We start from the raw sequence: 18,070 nt of genomic DNA on the forward strand, positions 1-18,070 counted from the left end.
TGAATGCAAAATGGATACGCGCTGCTTCTGCTCTGCTTCCGTCCTGCTTACGCTTGCAGTGTGAAACCGGCGCAAGTCTTACTGATATTGAGTAATAAAACTTTGAAAACACTGAAAAAGAGAGAGAGAAAAAAACCGCCTACACTTTTTTGTAAATAGAAGCCTGCAGATGACTATAGCTGGGAGGTATGAGCTGGAAAATACAATGGGATCACAGAATGAAGCCTTACCAAGCTAAATTTCAAACTTGATAACAATACCTTAGAAAATGAGTGTTTTAAACATGTTTATCTAAGTTTATGTCTAGGCGCTTCCCAAAAAAGGACACTTGGAGACTCCAAATGGCCCTCTGTAACCATTGACACATAAAATGCTGTAATTCTTGAATGCTGTAACGTACAGTTATAATTTTGGTGTCAAATGAAAGGTTACACTTAGAGCTATTCTATTCCTTATCTAGATTCACTGCCAATAATTGTTGACACATAACTGAAACATAAACACATTATAGTGTTTATCAATTCTTGAAACTAAATGTGAAAATAAAGAAACAAAACAAGTACTATGGCATCATTTTTTTTTAATTAAAACACAGTCACACTGTCTAACTATTTACTAATTTTACTAATTTTTTTTAGCGGTTATTGGCAACATGCCACTCATTATAACAATCCCGACTTGGCAAAAAGCACAAAGGCACATCACAGGAAGAGCACTTCACTGGTGTCTTTCCATGGCAGCGTCTGCACCTCAGACGACCTGAGGTGCTGTCTCCACTGATGTGCACAGGCTTGTGATGTGCTCTGTGTGGAGTGGGCGATGGTCTATCAGCTCCCGCTGCCGCTGCCAGCTCATCAACAAGTGTCTCCCTGAATGCCTTCTGGTGCATGGGTACCTCTCCTTTACCTTTTGTGATATCCTTGTACAGCAGGAAGGCATTCACAACAGCAATGTCCACGAAGTGATAAAAAAATGTCTTGTACCACTTCTGGGTCTTGTGGATGACTTTATAGTAGCTGATCAGGGCATCAGAGAGGTCCACTCCACCCATGCACCTGTATGGATAGGAAAAAACAACATTGAGCCACATATTTTATTTAATTTCAAATAGCATAAAAGATTGTTGATTACAGAACACATACCGGTTGTACTCCTTCACTGCTGGTGGAACAGAGATGTCCTTCACCATCCAGTGCCCATCTGCATCTCTCACTCTCCTCTGAACAGTATCCCCTGCATGGGCTGTGTGGAGCGTTGAGCACATGGACACATCCCTTGTGTCTCGCCACTGGACAAAGAGGAGGGAGTTCTTTCTAATCCACCGGATGCTGCCACGGGGAGATTTAGAGTTCAGACAGTTTATTTTTGTTTTTGGAAACCCAATTACGTGTGTGCGTATGGTTCCGCACGCCCAGATCCTCTTCTGAAGAAGGTCGCAGAAAAGGGAGGGACTTGTGTAGAAATTGTCTACAAACAACTTGTAGCCTGTGCCAAGCAACCGTGTGTCAATCAGCTCCATCACAGACTCATAACTGAGTCCCTTGCCACTGTTTCCCTGCAGCTTTCCTTCATACACAAAAAAGTCCCACGTGTACCCATTGCTCGAGTCTGCCAGAACAAAAAGTTTATATCCCCAGCGAACAGGCTTATTTTTCATATATTGTTTGAGACTGATACGTGCTTTAGAGGCAACCATCCGCTCATCTATTGAAATTTCCTGGCCAGGGTGATAGTTTGTTTTGCAGGCATCTCTCATCTCAATGTACAGTGGCTTTATTTTGCAGAGACGATCAAATCCAGCTGTACCTCTTCTCTGCTCGTTAGCAGCATCATCCACCAAGCTACTGAGGTGAAGGGACCGGCAGATCCTAAGAAACTTCTTTCCGGTGATAAGCTTTTTAGGGAACGGCAATTTGTACAGATTACCTCCTCGCCAGTAATCGGTAAATGCTGGGAGCTTTACAAGACCCATATAAATGACCATGGCCATGAAAGCAAACATGTCTTGTAAAGTCACGTCAATCCACGGGTTGGAGGGGTTTGCATGGCGAGTTGAGCCATAGTCGTTGGTGTTTTGAATTATTGTCTGTAACGAGGAGTTAGTAAAAAAAAGCTGGTAAAGCTGCAAAACTGTGTAGGTGGCTGTTTGTATGAGCTTAGGTCCTGGTGAATTGGTGGGTCTGAAGGTGGGCTGTGGTGGTGCCACATCTGGAACATCAACACCATTCCATCTCTCTTCAGATGTGCTTGTTGTCACCTCTGCTTGACTGCTGCTGCTGGCAGTTCTCCCTCCCCCTCTGACTCTTGCCCTCCCCCGTCGTCTGACTCTCCCCCTTCCCCGTCCTTTGCTGGCAGAACCTCTCTGGGAAGGTGTGAAATGGGGCTCCTCTTCTGAAGAGGTGCTGTCCTCATGTCCCTCAGTATGTGGCTTTTTGCTGACTGGCTCCCAGTCTTCATCTGATTCAATGTCAGATGATTGTCTGTGATACAAACCACAACAAAATAAATATTTTATAAAACATTTACATCTTTTCTGTATTCAACTATTTTTTTTTACATGCTCAAATGTATATAAACAGAAACACATGCACAAACAACCAGACAGATACACTGGTGCATGAGTACACACAAACACTATATATTTATATTTTGTATGTGTAATATGTACATATGTATGTGTGTGTGTGTGTGTATATACATACATATGTACGTATACACACACAAATATAAATATACACATACATACATGCAAACTCGCGCATCCGCGCACCAAACACACCCGACAAAAGTTAGCAGGAACACCTCAAAACACATACCTCAGTACGTGAGGTACTGCATACGAGTAAAAGTACAGTAAAAATGTTATAAAATACAATAAAACACTTACTTGTCGAGAGTGACGTCTCCCCCATCCGAAAACATCTCCTCCGCTGATGAAACATCGCTCTCTTCTTCAGCAATATCATCCTCCGACTCATCACGGTCACGCCGAGTGCACTGCTCCACAACCTCTTCAAGTGAAAAGTTTGTTTTCATCAATCTCTTCGCCATTTTTCACCAGTCAAACACTTTCAAAGCTTCAACACTCTCCAAACTTTTCGCACACGAACGAACGCGTCACTATCAATTTTACGCACATGCGTACAAGATTTAGCGCACGGTTTTTTTGACCATAACAGAATGAACCGACCCCCTAAAACATCATATCAGTCTGTTCAGAAGCTCATTGGCTATCAGAAACAAGTCATTTGCAGACTATAATGCAACTGGATCGATCTACTGTCCATCAAAGAGAGGGTGGACCATCTCCCATGCTGGACGCTCTTTGGTTGTAGAGGCTTGTTGACTGCTCTAAGATGAACCTATTGGTTCAAATGAGATGTCAATCAAAAGGTCAGCCCTCAGCGGCCATTTTGACATCAAAAAATCCGCTGTCTGTGCATAAGAGTAGACGCTGCATTGCAGAAAACACAGAAGATTACATTGCTCCGTCGGCTAATGGGAAATGCTAGTACTACATTCCGTGGATGTTTATCAAGATATACATGTTTTATGGACTAAATATTGCACTGAAACCTGTACATTTACTGTAATGTAACTGGCTATTGCTAGCATGCAGCTAACCATATGTCCTTGTAATGGCTCTGTAGAACGCGTTATTTGTTTCAATTTTCAATTGAATATTTGTTATTTGCAAGTTTCTTATGAAATATTAAGGGACAGCCTGATACAATATCAGAAAGCGGTGAAAACAGCAAAGTTTAAGTACTTTTCAGATTTTATTGAAAATAACTCACAATTCAAGAGCACTTTTTTTCCACTATTAATGCGGCCATTAACCCTTCAGTTGATCTCTTCCCTACAGAGTCCCTGGTGATGTGTGACAAATTTCTAAATTTTTTTGCGGACAAGATAAGGGATATTATGCTAGATATTCCCTCTCCTTGTCAAGATCCCTCTGTCCCGCCACTCTTTACTTGCATTCTGAGTCAGTTTGAGCCTGTAAATCTGCCTGTTCTATAGGATATTGTAAGCCAGCTTAAACCCTCTGGATCTTCCTGACACTCTTCTTCCTCGATTTTTTTAACAAATTTGAGGTGATTGGGCCTACCGTTCTTAAGATTATGAACAGATGTCTTGAGATGACATGAAGCTTGCCATTGTACATCCACTTCTTAAAATGCCTACTTTAGATCCGACAGATTTGACCAATTTTAGGCCAGTCTCAAATCTCCCTTTTATATCTAAAATTTTAGAGAAAATAGTGTTTCACCAACTACAGAGCTTTCTATTTAATAACAATATTTTTGAAGTGTTCCAATCAGGTTTTAGGAAAAACCATTCCACAGAAACAGCACTGGTTAAAGTTCTGAATGATATTTTACTGACTCTTGATGCTGCCAAATCTGCTGTGTTAGTGCTGTTAGATCTGAAGGCGGCATTTGATACAATTGACCACTCTGTTTTGATTTCTCGTCTTGAGCACTGGGTGGGCATTCAGGGTAATGCTCTCAAATGGTTTCAATCCTATTTTAACAATAGAAGGTTCTCTCTTAGTTTTGGTGAATTTACTTCAGATGCAGCTCCCCTTATGTGTGGTGTCCCTCAAGGCTCTATTCTCGCTCCAATTTTGTTTTCTTTGTACATGCTCCCCCTGGGGTCGATATTTAGGAAACATGGTGTCTCCTTCCATTGTTTACGCAGATGATACCCAAATCTCTCTGCCCCTGGAATGCAATAACAAAGGTTTGGATCCTCTGCTGGCGTGTTTAGCTGATTTTAAGGCCTGGATGTCCCAAAACTTTCTTCACCTTAATGAAGGCAAAACTGAGATTACAATTTTTGAATCATCAGATGTTGCTGGTTCCCCTGGCTTAAATCTTGGCCATTTGTCTTCCTGTGTGAAACCAGTAGTTAAGAATCTGGGGGTCTATTTTGATAGTGCTCTCAAATTTGACAAACATTTTCCATCTAAGAGTCTTAGCTAAAGTGAAACCATTTCTTTCTTTGAAAGACTTTGAAAGGGTTATTCATACCTTTATCTCATCGAGTCTCAATTACGGTAATTCCCTTTATATGGGTATTAACCAAGCATTGCTTAATCGAATCCAAATGGTACAAAAGGCTCCTTACTGGTGTGCGTAAACGAGAGCACATTACCCAAGTTTTAATATCTTTGCATTGGCTCACAATTATAGAGCACATTTAAATTCCGCTTACACTGACCAAAGTGCTGTACAAAACAATCATAAAATACAGTAAAGTATCAAATAAAATACAAATTAAAATCCAAGATAACAATACTAATCCATAATCCATAAATTAAAATTCAAGAAAGGCCATAGGATAAAGATGCGTTTTAAGTCTCGATTTAAAAACCGAAATAGAGCACTCTTAATGTCAGGTGGCAACTGATTCTATAGCTGTGGTGCAGCTACTGCAAAGGCTCTGTCACCTTTAAACTTAAGTCGTGACCATGGGACATATAAAAGAGCTTTATTAGCAGATCTGAGGGAGCAGAATGAAACGAGATAAGATCAGAAATGTATGATGGGGCTTGTCCATTAAGTGCCTTAAAAACAATCAAAACAATTTTTAATTGAATTCTAAAAGAGACAGTAAAGCCAGTGGAGCGACGCTAAAATCGGAGTGATATGATCACATTTTTTTGCACCAGTTTACAATCTGGCCGCTGCATTCTGGACCATCTGCAAACGAGCCAGTGAAGATTGGGGAAGACCTAGGTATAAGGAATTACAATAGTGTAATCGTGATGTGATAAATGCATGAATAACTTTTTCCAAGTCTTGAAAGGAAAGTGTTGATTTAAGTCTAGAAATGATTCTCAATTGATAATACCCGTTTTTAACAACTGAGCTAATCTGCTTTTCAAGGCAAAGCTCAGAGTAAAAAATAACACCTAAATTTTTTGCATTGACGTAACATATGGAGTGAGACTGTCTAAGTTACTAACTATAGAGTTTCTGGTTTTAGAGGGACCAAAAATAATCACCTCAGTTTTTTCATTATTTAGCTGGAGGAAATTATTCGCCATCCAAATTTTAATGTCCTTCAGAGAGTCCATAAGAGGCTGCAGAGAATGTCTAGATTTTAATGGAACGTATAACTGAGAATCATCAGCGTAGAAATGAAGAGAGATTTTATATTTCCTAATTATATTACCAAGTGGAAGCATGTACAGATTGAAAAGTAAGGGCCCAAGAATGGACCCTTGAGGAACCCCACAAGGGAGAGAAACTGGCCGATAGCCACTGAAAGTGTCCTGGATTTAAGATATGATTTAAACCACGATAATGCTGTATCCTTAATACCTACCCAATGTTCAAGGTGTGACAAAAGGATGTCGTGATCAACTGTGTCAAAAGTGGCACTTAAATCCAATAAAATCAAAACTGCATTTTCAACCGCAGTCAACAGTCAACCGCAAGTAGTAAATCATTCATCATTTTTAGCAAAGCCGTTTCAGTGCTATGATAGATTGCAAAACCTGATTGAAATTGTTCAAATACTAGAGTCGAATTTTAAAACGGAAGTAACTGTGATTGGACAACTTTTTCCATAACGTTTGAAAGAAAAGGTAATTTTAAGATAGGACGATAATTATTCAAACATTTTACATCAGCATTGGGCTTTTTAAGCAGTGGGTGGACAACTGCATGCTTTAAAAATGTAGGAACATGTAGGAACGTGTAGGCTGCAGGCTGTGCACACATCAATGCCGTTTACGTTCGGTTCCAGTCGGGTTCGAAAATAAATGCGGTCGGGTCGGACTCGGGTCTAATTTCATCAGGTCTGTCTCGAGTGGAGTTTATCTTTTTTTTTTATTTTTTTATGCACGTCGGGTTCGGGCAAGAAATGATTCAGGTCGGGCACGGATTTTAGGACCCGAGAATTTAAATTAGTATCAAATGAGTGAGCTTTGAGAATTAAAACCAACCTGTTTGTGTCTCAGTATCTCCATGTTTGACTCTGAATGTTCCTTCAGTCTTCATGTCTTCACTCTCCTCTTTAACAAACTCCATCTTTGTTTGTGTCTCAGTATCATGTTTGACTCTGAATGCTTCTTCAGTCTTCATGTCCTCACTCTCCTCTTTAATAAACTCCATCTTTGTTTGTGTCTCAGTATCTCCATGTTTGACTCTGAATGCTTCTTCAGTCTTCATGTCTTCACTCTCCTCTTTAATAAACTCCATCTTTGTTTGTGTCTCAGCATCTCCATGTTTGACTCTGAATGCCTCTTCAGTCTTCATGTCTTCACTCTCCTCTTTAATAAACTCCATCTTTGTTTGTGTCTCAGTATCATGTTTGACTCTGAATGTTCCTTCAGTCTTCATGTCTTTACTCTCATCTTTAATAAACTTCATCTTTGTTTGTGTCTCAGTATCATGTTTGACTCTGAATGTTCCTTCAGTCTTCATGTCTTTACTCTCATCTTTAATAAACTCCATCTTTGTTTGTGTCTCAGTATCTTCAGGTTTGACTCTGAAAGCTTCTTCAGTCTTCATGTCTTCACTCTCATCTTTAATAAACTCCATCTTTACAACAGTGTCACAGCTGCTTCAGGAGTTTCTCAGTGTGTTTGGACACTTTGTCCTGTTTAAGATGAGAATAATTAACAGAAATACATAAATCCGTGTGCGTCTCAATCAGCTCCCTAGTTCAGTAGTCAGCACACTTGTGAGGAAGTCAGTCAGAGTGAGAGTTAATGTACTTAAATTACCTGATAAGAAAAAAACAACCTATTTGTAATACGATTATATTTGGTATTTGAGTCATTCCACGAAACTGGTACGATTTGGATATTTTTAGATTTTTTACCAAAATGTATGACTTTTCTGAACACCCCACAGCATTAATGAGATATTTAACTTCCTGAAAAACATATTTTCCCACCTCAGGCATCAAACCCCTATTATTATTGGTCATTATTTCAAGATATGGGCACTATTAATCTTCAACCCCGTTATGGACACGATGGGAGCTCTCTGAATATGATCATAAAATGTATTTGTAATGAAATCCTATTAATCAGATGTCCCTCACACTAATTCAGTATTTGCAAATATAAAATTTACATAAAACGTCACACTTTTGCTATACTAAATCCTGCAATGGAACTTTGTGTGACAGCAATCTCATCATTTTTGATCAAAGAAGTGGGTTAACTTCAGAATTTGAATTAAAATCAGTATTCTTATGATTGCTCTGAACATTTCCGACTGAGCTCAAAAAAAATTAATTACTTCTTCATAAACCTAAAAAAATAATTAACAAAAATGTAGGTGTGATGGGGTTGAGACTAGGGTAACAGGGTTGAAGAGACAAATACAGCTTAACATATAAAGAGTTGTTTTTTACTCAAATTCACTGTAAGATTGTCTATAAACACTGTATTTCGTTGTGTGACCAAGAGAGACAACAGATATAAATTGCAATTGAACTGAGTTTTATTAACCCGACTGAAGGAAAAACAACAATAACATAGTATACTACATTAGAACGTTGTAAACTGACCGAATAGGTAATTAAAATAAAACATAACTTGTGTGGCTGCTTCATGGCATTCAATATCTGGCCCGCACCTCTTTTAAGATCTCCACTATTTTCCACAAAATTCTAAAAACAATACCCCATTATGACAATCTGAAAGATGTTTGTTTGAATTTATAAAAAAAAAACTCTCATGCACATAAGTATTCACAGCCTTTGGCATGACACTCAAAATTGAGCTCAGGTGCCTCCTGTTCCCCTTCAATTCGGTCACTCAACATTGCTTTGGGAAATACATTTTCCTCGAATATTACTGAAGCCTTATTGAATCACGCCAGTGAAACTGGCCAATGGCGTTCAAGCGCGCAAAATATGAGGGGGCTCGTCACTATATAAAGCAGCGCTTGTACGTCATCCATTCAGAATTTTTTCCTTCAGCAAAGTCAACTACTTAAGTCCTCCATGACGCTGAATGAAAGCTGGACGATGGCGCTTCCTCGCGATCTTCCACCGAAGAGAAACTATCAAAGAATCTACCACTCACCGTGATCTACACGCTGCAGCGGACACGCCTTCTTCCCCTGCTGTGTTCCGGTAAGTGAGCTTTGGACGAACAAAGATGACCTCTCGCGATTGCCTCTCCTGTGTAGAGCCAATCGAACCCTCTGATGGCCACGAATCGTGCGTCTTCTGCCTGGGTCGCGCCCACGCAGAGGCGGCGCTTGGGGGGTCGGACTGCCCCCACTGCGGAGATATGAGTCTCCGGACTCTCAGGCTCCGTGTGGCCATCGTCCAAGGCGATGAACTCGCCCAACTAGCTCTGCCGCGCCCTTCCTCTGAGCCAAAGAGTAAAGTGCCACGAGTTTCTGATGCGGATCTGTCCGGGTCGGGTGACAAGACCGCGCCGGCTCAGTGCCCACACGCTTCTCACCCCCCTGCTGCAGGTCCCCTTCCAGTGCGCTTCATGGCCGCTGATCTCCGCCCCTCCCCCAGCGCGCAAGATATGGTGTCTTTCGGAGCCGTGGAGGAGGATGAGGATGATGCCATCTCGGTGGCAGCGTCTGCGAGAGAGGAGTGGTCCAACAGCCCACTGGATTACACTGCGCCCAGCAGTGACGCTGGGGACCTCCATCACAGTGATGTTGAGCTCCTACGCGTCCTGACCAAGGCGGTTGATGAGCTCGGTCTAGAATGGGCGCCTCCTACCAAGCCGGCCAGAAGCCGTCTGGACGAGTGGTTCCTCCAGTCGGACCGCGGCCGAAAGGACACCCCGCGGAGACCCGGCCCCTTTTTCCCGGAGGTGCACGACGAGATAGCGAAGTCGTGGAACGCACCGCTCACCAGTCAGGTGCACAATCCGAGATCCTCCCTTCTGTCGTCAGTGGACGGCGCTGACCGAGCGGGGTATGTTAAACTTCCCCCCGTGGAGGAAGCCGTCGCTGCCCACCTCTGTCCGGCAGCCGCGGCAAACTGGAGGGCGAGAAACAACGCGTCTCTCCCCTCTAAACCTTGCCGCGCCACCGCAAACTTCGCTGGCAAGGCTTTCTCGGCGGCGGGCCAGGCAGCTTCAACACTGCATGTGATGGCAATACTTCAGGTGTATCAGGCCAAGCTTCTTCAGTCCCTGGATGAAGGTGGCCCGGACCCTGAAGTCTTCAAAGAGCTCCGACGCGCCACAGATCTGGCCCAAAGCAATTGCTTTGGCTTACAGCTCTAAAGGTGTGGAATGTCCGATAGGGGTTCGTGCCCACTCAACCCGCGGCCTCGCATCATCCTGGGCCTGGTCAAATGGCATATCTATTCAGGAAATTTGTACGGCGACAGGCTGGTCATCACCCAGCACTTTCGCGAGGTTTTATAACCTAGATGTGTCGTCGCTTGCCTCGCATGTGCTGTCAGTGCGAGCAGCGCACGCGCTTACTCAGCCATGATCTGAGATGTGTATCAATGGTTTCGACTAGGTCGTATACACCCTGTATAGACGCACCACCAATTCAATGGCTGTCCCTAGGGGTGTGCGATATGACGATTTTTGATCGTGGACGATAAAAATGTCTCCACGATCTGCTTTTGAAGAAATATCGTAGTATCGTGCTACAGCACACATTATATCAAATACAGTTCTGGTCTCCGTCTCTATATACTGTACAACACCACATACAGCAGTAGAGTTACGCTGACAGGACACTGCACTTATTCGCGATCGCAAAAGTACATTATTTGCATACAAGCCTTGCTGGTTAAATGTTTCATTCACGCGCTGGTCTGACGTGCGCTTGTTCTGAGCGCATTCACCTGAAGCACGCGCACTAAAAAGCCTGTCTAACAGCGCCTGATTACTCAACTATCTTATCTTTTGCGCTAATACTGTCAAAACACACAAGGTTTACACACAGACTCAGTTGGTTATCTCTAAAATGAAAGTAAATAGTTAAGAGAGAAACGGATGCGTGCCTGTATATTAGATGCGTGCAGCTCTTAAAGGGACAGGACACTAAACATGCTGTCGACTGTCATTAAAGGGATAGTTCACCCTAAAATTTAATTTCTGTCATTATTTACTCACTCACATGTTGTCCCAAACCTCTATTAATTTCTTGTGCTGAACCCAAAAGAAGATATTTTGTAGAATGAGGGTAACCAAACAGTTGCTGGTCTACATTGACTGATAGCAGGAAAGAAAATCCTATGGACGTCACTGAGGACCAGCAACTGTTTGGTTTTCCACCTTCTTCAAAATAGCATTTATGTTCAGCAGAAGAAAGAAACTCATTCAGGTTTAAAGCAACTTTTGAGTAAATGATGGTATAAAATGACAGAATATTTATTTTGGGGGGAACTATTCATTTAACGTTAACAAAACAACAAAACGCAAAGAGAAAAATCATTCACTATTCTTGACTGAAAAACTTTAATACAGTTGCTTTAGGAATCAGTCTGTGTAGTGTTTTATTTTTATATTTGTTCATTCAATTTCATTGAATGCTCCTGCTAAATACACCTATTGTACCTGAAAATAAAGCACTTGTTTTATTTGTATATTATATGTATTTGTAATGTGTATCTTTGTTTAATAAGAAAGATAAAATAATGACACAGATTTTTTTTTTATCTTCGCCCACTTTGGCCTAAATATCTGCCATGCATCTTTGTCTTTCTAGTTTCACTGTAATGCTCAGACAACTTGTAAAACCAAAATGGTAAAACTAACATGACAAAGAATCGTGATTAAAATCGTGAATCGTGATATTTCTAAAAAAAATCGTGATATGATATTTTTCCCATATCGCCCACCCCTAGCTGTCCCTATCAGTTTATCACAGTATTATGATATAGTTCGCCACGTCTTTTAGGACTTGGCCACCATCATACCGGTACGGCTGTGCATTATAACATGATTTCATTGAAATTAAACAATTTCAACTAATCTATTTGTGAAAGCGCCGAAGCCGCCGCCATTTCACATTCTTTGTTTCACCGGAGTTAACTCCGCCCCTGATGTGACATCATCTAGCTGCCGCGCCCCTGACTTTACATGGTTTCGACTAGGTCCTGTAGACCTGAGCTGTGTTTACTAAGAGCGCCGATATCATTGCCGTTCTCATTACGGCTCCAAATGTGAAACTTGACATACTTAGTCGAGCCTGGCTCCATCGCTGTGACACGGCGGGATTTTATACGTTCCTAAAGCAATGTTGAGTGACCGAATTGAAGGGGAATGCTCTCGGTTACTCACGTAACCTCGGTTCCCCGAAATGAGGGAACGAGACATTGCCCTTATTGCCGTGTCACCGAGCTCAGGATCTTACAATGCCTAGTTGCTTCAGTCAAAGATTCTGAATGGATGACGTACAAGCGCTGCTTTATATAGTGACGAGCCCCCTCATATTTCACGCGCTTGAACGCCATTGGCCAGTTTCACTGGCGTGATTCAATAAGGCTTCAGTAATATTCGAGAAAAATGTATTTCCCAAAGCAATGTCTCGTTCCCTCATTTCGGGGAACCGAGGTTACGTGAGTAACCGAGAGCGTTTCCACTGATCATCCTTTGAGATGTTTCTACAACTTGATTGGAGTCCAACTGTGGTAAATTGAGTTGATTGGACATGGCACACACCTGTCTATATAAGGTCCCACAGTTAACTGCATGTCAGAGCACAAATCAAGCCATGAAGTCCAAGGAATTGTCTGTAGACCTCAGAGACAGGATTGTATCGAGGCACAGATCTGGGGAAGGGTACAGAACAATGTCTGCAGCATTGAAGCTTCACAGAAGCAGTCTCTGCTTCAACAAAGTACTGAGCAAAGCTGTGAATACTTATGTACATGTGATTTTTTTTATATATATAAAGCTCAAAACGTCCCTGCTCTAAATGTAGTGAATAACAGCAGAGCACATGGTATTAAATCATGTATATTGTTAAAATAACAAAGATCGTTTTCACAAGTATATTGGGGGGGGGGGGTTACTGAGGTATGGAAATAAATGATTTTAACGAATAATCATAAATTTACTTAGAAAAAACATTACCAGCAAAACAGCACAGAAGTATATTTATGAGAATAGCAAAATGCATGAACTTTTTTTTTTTATTATACAAGTACACTTTCATAGAAGGCCATCATGACATAATAGGTGGTGTCAACTGAAAAAACGAGATTTCAATGAATAAAACTAGGTTTTGGTGACCCAACAGATAAAACACACTTAAAAGGTCGCAGCGGATTCGTGGAATGACTCGTTTGTTTTGAGCAGCGTGCGCTGATTCGAATCATTTTGCGAATCAAATGATTCAATTGACTCGGAGGTTCAAAAAGCTCCGTTTCTCCATCAATGCTTCATTATAGACTGAGCCTGTAATGTGCATACTATCCATCCTAAATTCTGTGTGATATTAGTCATTTTCAATACTATATAGGGTGGATAGAATGCACATTGGGACGATACAGGGAGCGACCGTTTCTGTTACTCGTGCGCTTTACAAGCACAACATACCCTTAATTAATGACACTAAATAAAGCATTATAGCGTTACATCCCGTAATAATTCATTACAAAGTTAATTACTTCTGAACACTTTAAATGATTAAAAGCACACACCTTTGTTCAGTCGAACCACAAACGCGGGAGCGCGACGCAGCCTTATGACGTCACATCGCCAGAGCAAAATAAAAGTCTTGTTCTCGAAATGAACTGCAGAGCTGGCAAGAGCCCAAAGAATCAGTGTATCATTCGTCCTTTCCATTTTCAATTGATAAATGAAAATCAAAAAATGAAAATCTGATTGTTTTTTTTTGTTATTTGATTTTGAATCAGAAACGAAAAATGAAAATTGTCTTGTATTTCATATTTTAAAATTTCGTTTTGGATCAAAAATACAAAATTGAAAAGGGTCCACAGAATCAGAATCTGTTTTTAATATTTAATTGCTGGGTTGTGCGTCACCCGGAAATTTTTCTGCAAGCAAATAGGCGGGCTTGTGTACCCCCTGGCAGTTTTTCTGTTATTGTATTACGCTATAATTGTTAATAAAGCTTAAAAAAAAAGAAAAAAGTTAGCGACACTATGGCAGCGCTGGAGCCACACTCCACATTAATCATGGAGTTGTTCAAAACCGGTATGACACACGCTGAAATTTCCTGCTCACTGAAGCAGATGAATATCGTAGACTGCTCGGAAAGAAGCGTCAGAAGATTTTGTGCTGGACACGACCTAAAGAGAAAACTATGGAAAGCCAAAGTATTCATAAACGCCTGCTCGGGCGTCTGATTGCACACTGACACCATACCTGTCAAGTATCCCGTTTTGGCCGGGAAATTCCCGTAATTTACCCTTCTTTCCCGCCGTCCTCCCGTATTAGTATTTTCCCGTAAATCTCCCGTATTTTAACCTGCGTTATTAAAAAAAAAAAAAAAAACGTCCCCCCCAAAAAAATCTGAGCTCTGTCACTAGCCTCGCGATAACTGCCACCTGCAGTAGCTACTACAGGTTAGTGTGTGAGGTCAGATGACGAGTTGATGAGTGACGACGTGGGAAAAAAAGAAGAAAAAACAGACAGATGATGGACGCCAGGACAGAGAAGGAAGGCACTCCTGCCAAAAAAACAAAACCCTCGTGTAAATACCGCGATCAATGGGACAACGGATTTATTTTTCTGAAGAAGAGCAGTGTGGGGGACAGTCACGCGTTTTGTAAGATTTGTAACTGTGACTTTAGCATCGCACACGGGGGAAGGAATAATGTATGCCAGGATGAGAAATCCACCAAGCACAAGCGCGGGCTAGAGCCACAAAAACATGCCCAGGCGATGTCAGCATTCGTGACGAGAAATGCCACTGAGGCAGACCAGGTCACAAGTGCAGAGGTAAAAATGGCAATGCTGTGTGCCAAAAACAACATTCCTTTCTCCTTCCATGATGACTTCAACAAGTGTGTAGCTCAGCTCCACTACTTACCCTAGCAACCACCCTAGCAATGGTCAGACACACCTGGAAAAATTAAATATAAGTATGTGTAGTGTGTATTAGCAGTAACCTTATAAGAGCAGAATAAATATGGCTATGTAATATGAACAATGTATGTACAGATATGTGCAATGTAGTGGCAGTATCATTATAGTAGTAGTAAGAACAATATATATATATGCAGTGTATTAACAGAATATATTACAGAAAAACTGAATAAATATGGATATTTAGTATGAACCATATAAACAGATATGTACAGCTATGTGCAGTGTGGTAACAGTACCATTGTAGTGCAGAAATTGACAGGAAATAAAGGAGCTGGCTTAAGTTCAGGAAGTAGTGGAGCTGGGCATAAAGCCAATTGTAGTTTATAAGTGGTTGACAAGTGGTGATTTTAGCTTTCTTGTCACCTGTCTTAAAATGTAAGGGATACTGGAGCTTGGTTGGGGTGGTGGGACTGCTCGCGGCGGGCACCGGAAAATTTCCCTTATTTTCAAATCCAAAACTTGACAGGTATGACTGACACGTCAAAAGCTTTGGGATTATGGCGAACGCGCGTCGGAAACGCGCGGTTTTGTGTCTCAAAACGCGTATGGAAGGCCGTTGGGGCCAAAAACACGTGAATTTTAACGCATCAACAACACGTTAAATACTTTCACGCGTAAACAACACGTATTTAACACGTGAAATGCGTATTGTTTACGCGTGAAATACGTGTTGTAGATTCTTGATTATTCAAGCCAATGGTAAAGGTATCACAAAGGCCTGCTTCTAACAACAAACTTTACATGACAAAGATCAGTGAGGCAGGAGATATTACAGCAGCTAGAGATGCCATAATGGAAGCTGCAGAAAGCCTGTCCTTGTTGGGGTCCCTGGGGCATATCACCACCATGGAGGAACGGGACCAGTTAGTTCAGGCAGCCACTACTTTCTATGTGGAAGGAAGGACTAAAGAAGCCTTAAAACAGTAAGTGTGTATGTTTTATGTAGTTATGTTTTTAGGGGTTCAAGCGCCGATACCATATTGTAATTGAACTCCTCATTCCAGACAACTTTGCCTCTAGAACCACTGCTGTCAATCAAATCGTTTGTTAAATGATTTGGACGATGTAAAAAACCTACTTTTGCGGACTAGTCCTAGGTTTTTCACTCAATCTTACAAAAAACACTGCGGTACAATTCTCTGGACTGTCTAGGCCAATAATTCTCAAAAAAACGTTGCAATTTACTCTGTGAAGCTATAATAGGTTGTTTAGAAAAGGGGCCTGTCCAAATTTACCCAAAATCTTATAAAACCTAAAGGAAAACTAAAAACTTTGCAAAACACACTGAGCACATGCGACAAGTGAATCTAAAAAAATCATGCAAGGTTTTAAGGGGATCGGATCACAACTGGCACTATAACAGTTAAAAACCTGGATTTACCAAACATGCTTTTTTTAATCATTGATTTAGGTGGGTACTGCCTTGCATTACGTTTCTAAGTTAGTCTAGGGGATAAATATAAAAACGAACAATGAAAGGGAAGGAGGGGAGACAATGTATCTGTCTCCAGACCCAGAATCAATACACAACACCATTTTGTTGTTCAAAAATGATAGCCATAAAGCGATCTTTTATTTAACAAACAAAAAGAAACAAATTGTAAGAAGTGAAAGTGTTGTTGAAGTTACCTCCGAAAATCGGAGGCCAAAAATCACAAACAACGTGTTAACTAATTTAATAAGAAACTAAAGAAACTAACTAAGCCCCAAAAGAAAAACAATCCACAACCCTTTCTCCTTGTCCATCCACCAAAACAGGAGAAAAGGTTTCAATAAAAAACAAGGGACAGCCCCATTCCTTACAAATACCCTTCACAAGTATATTCAATAGAAGACGCAAAGGAAAACCTCAAACCAGATGTCATCAGCCAATCAGCAACCTTGGGAAACCCCCTTTCTGCAAAAACTACAACAAAAGGGAATCCCTTAACACAAAGGCAATCCAAGTAACCTCCAGATTCTTGCTAAGCTGGTGCATTTAATATAACTTTTAGCCTAACTGAAAAAAGTCAATGCGATGGTTAAATAAGTGATTGGTTGTTCAGGTATATGCAATGGCACATATAGCTATAAGCTTGGGATTTAACATTTTCATTCTCTTAAACTCATCCTTTCCTGCAACGTGTAAGAATGTGTGATTGTCAGATTAGTTTACATGTCTTGGATTTATCCAATAAAGTCTCATTTATATTGAGAAGAGAAGTATCTTGCATTTTGTGCTTACAAGTTAATGTCTTAAACTGCCGATCTTGTAACTGTGCTATTAATAGTGTTTAATAGATTGTAATGTCCAGTGCAGAGTTTCCCTTACACGTAAATGCCTTAAGCGCTTGAACCCTGGTAATCGCTGCTTGCAGCTATATTTGTATTTCTTATTTTAATTGGTGTATTTCCACCGTTCATCTGTAGTGGTTAATACAAATTGTAATCTGAATTTTACCTTGTTTTCAAAGCCTTCCTTTTGTTCATGACTGTAGCAAAGTGGTTGGGGCAGATTAACCCCCCCCCCCCCCCTTTTTTTTTTGTAAAGAAAATAGTTTGGTGAGCTGTTTTTTTTTTTTTTTTTTGCTTTTCTTGCTGCAGAGCAAATCTACCTAGTGCTACACGCTGTTATGTAAAATGGTGCACTTGCTCCTGTTTGAAAAAATGTGGGTCCGAGGGTTAATTGACGCTTGTTGGGGCAGTATTGCTTCTCTGTATAATGCTGGCCAATTGAGAATGGTATTCTCATTCACCTAACCTATGGAAGTTGTTTGGTTCGCATCACTTGGGTGTGATGGGGTAACATGATTTTCTAAATGTACACATGGTTCTTTGTATAGTTTATTTTTATTATTTTTTTGTTTTACAGATTTGCTGAAGGGCTAAGCACACTTGGCCTTCTAGACATGATGAAAATTTATCACAGCATCTTCAAGACTGCATTCTGTTCATCAGAGAGGCCTCTAAAAGCTACAGACTTGATCTCCTTGATCCCCTACTGGAAGCAATCGGTGGCAACTGGAAACAAAAGTGTAAGGATTCTGGAGAGACTTCCTTTTAGAT

At 40.9% G+C, this 18,070-nt stretch overlaps 1 protein-coding gene across 1 annotated transcript; it reads right to left on the reverse strand.

Annotated features, from left to right (window-relative positions):
- Window positions 1-564: 564 nt before the first annotated feature.
- LOC306866651 (piggyBac transposable element-derived protein 4-like) lies at window positions 565-13,676 on the reverse strand. Its single transcript, XM_079411923.1, has 5 exons — window positions 13,612-13,676; window positions 6,959-7,614; window positions 2,888-3,011; window positions 1,143-2,480; window positions 565-1,055 (listed from the first exon to the last, which is right to left on the reverse strand). Exons 2-5 carry the CDS (start codon window positions 7,554-7,556, stop codon window positions 635-637), a joined length of 2,481 nt encoding a protein of 826 aa, XP_079268049.1. The 5' UTR covers window positions 7,557-7,614; window positions 13,612-13,676; the 3' UTR covers window positions 565-634.
- Window positions 13,677-18,070: the final 4,394 nt, after the last annotated feature.

The sequence above is a fragment of the Barbus barbus genome, assembly GCF_936440315.1.
Source record: "Barbus barbus genome assembly, chromosome: 4".
In the NCBI taxonomy this organism is placed as follows: Eukaryota; Metazoa; Chordata; class Actinopteri; order Cypriniformes; family Cyprinidae; genus Barbus; species Barbus barbus.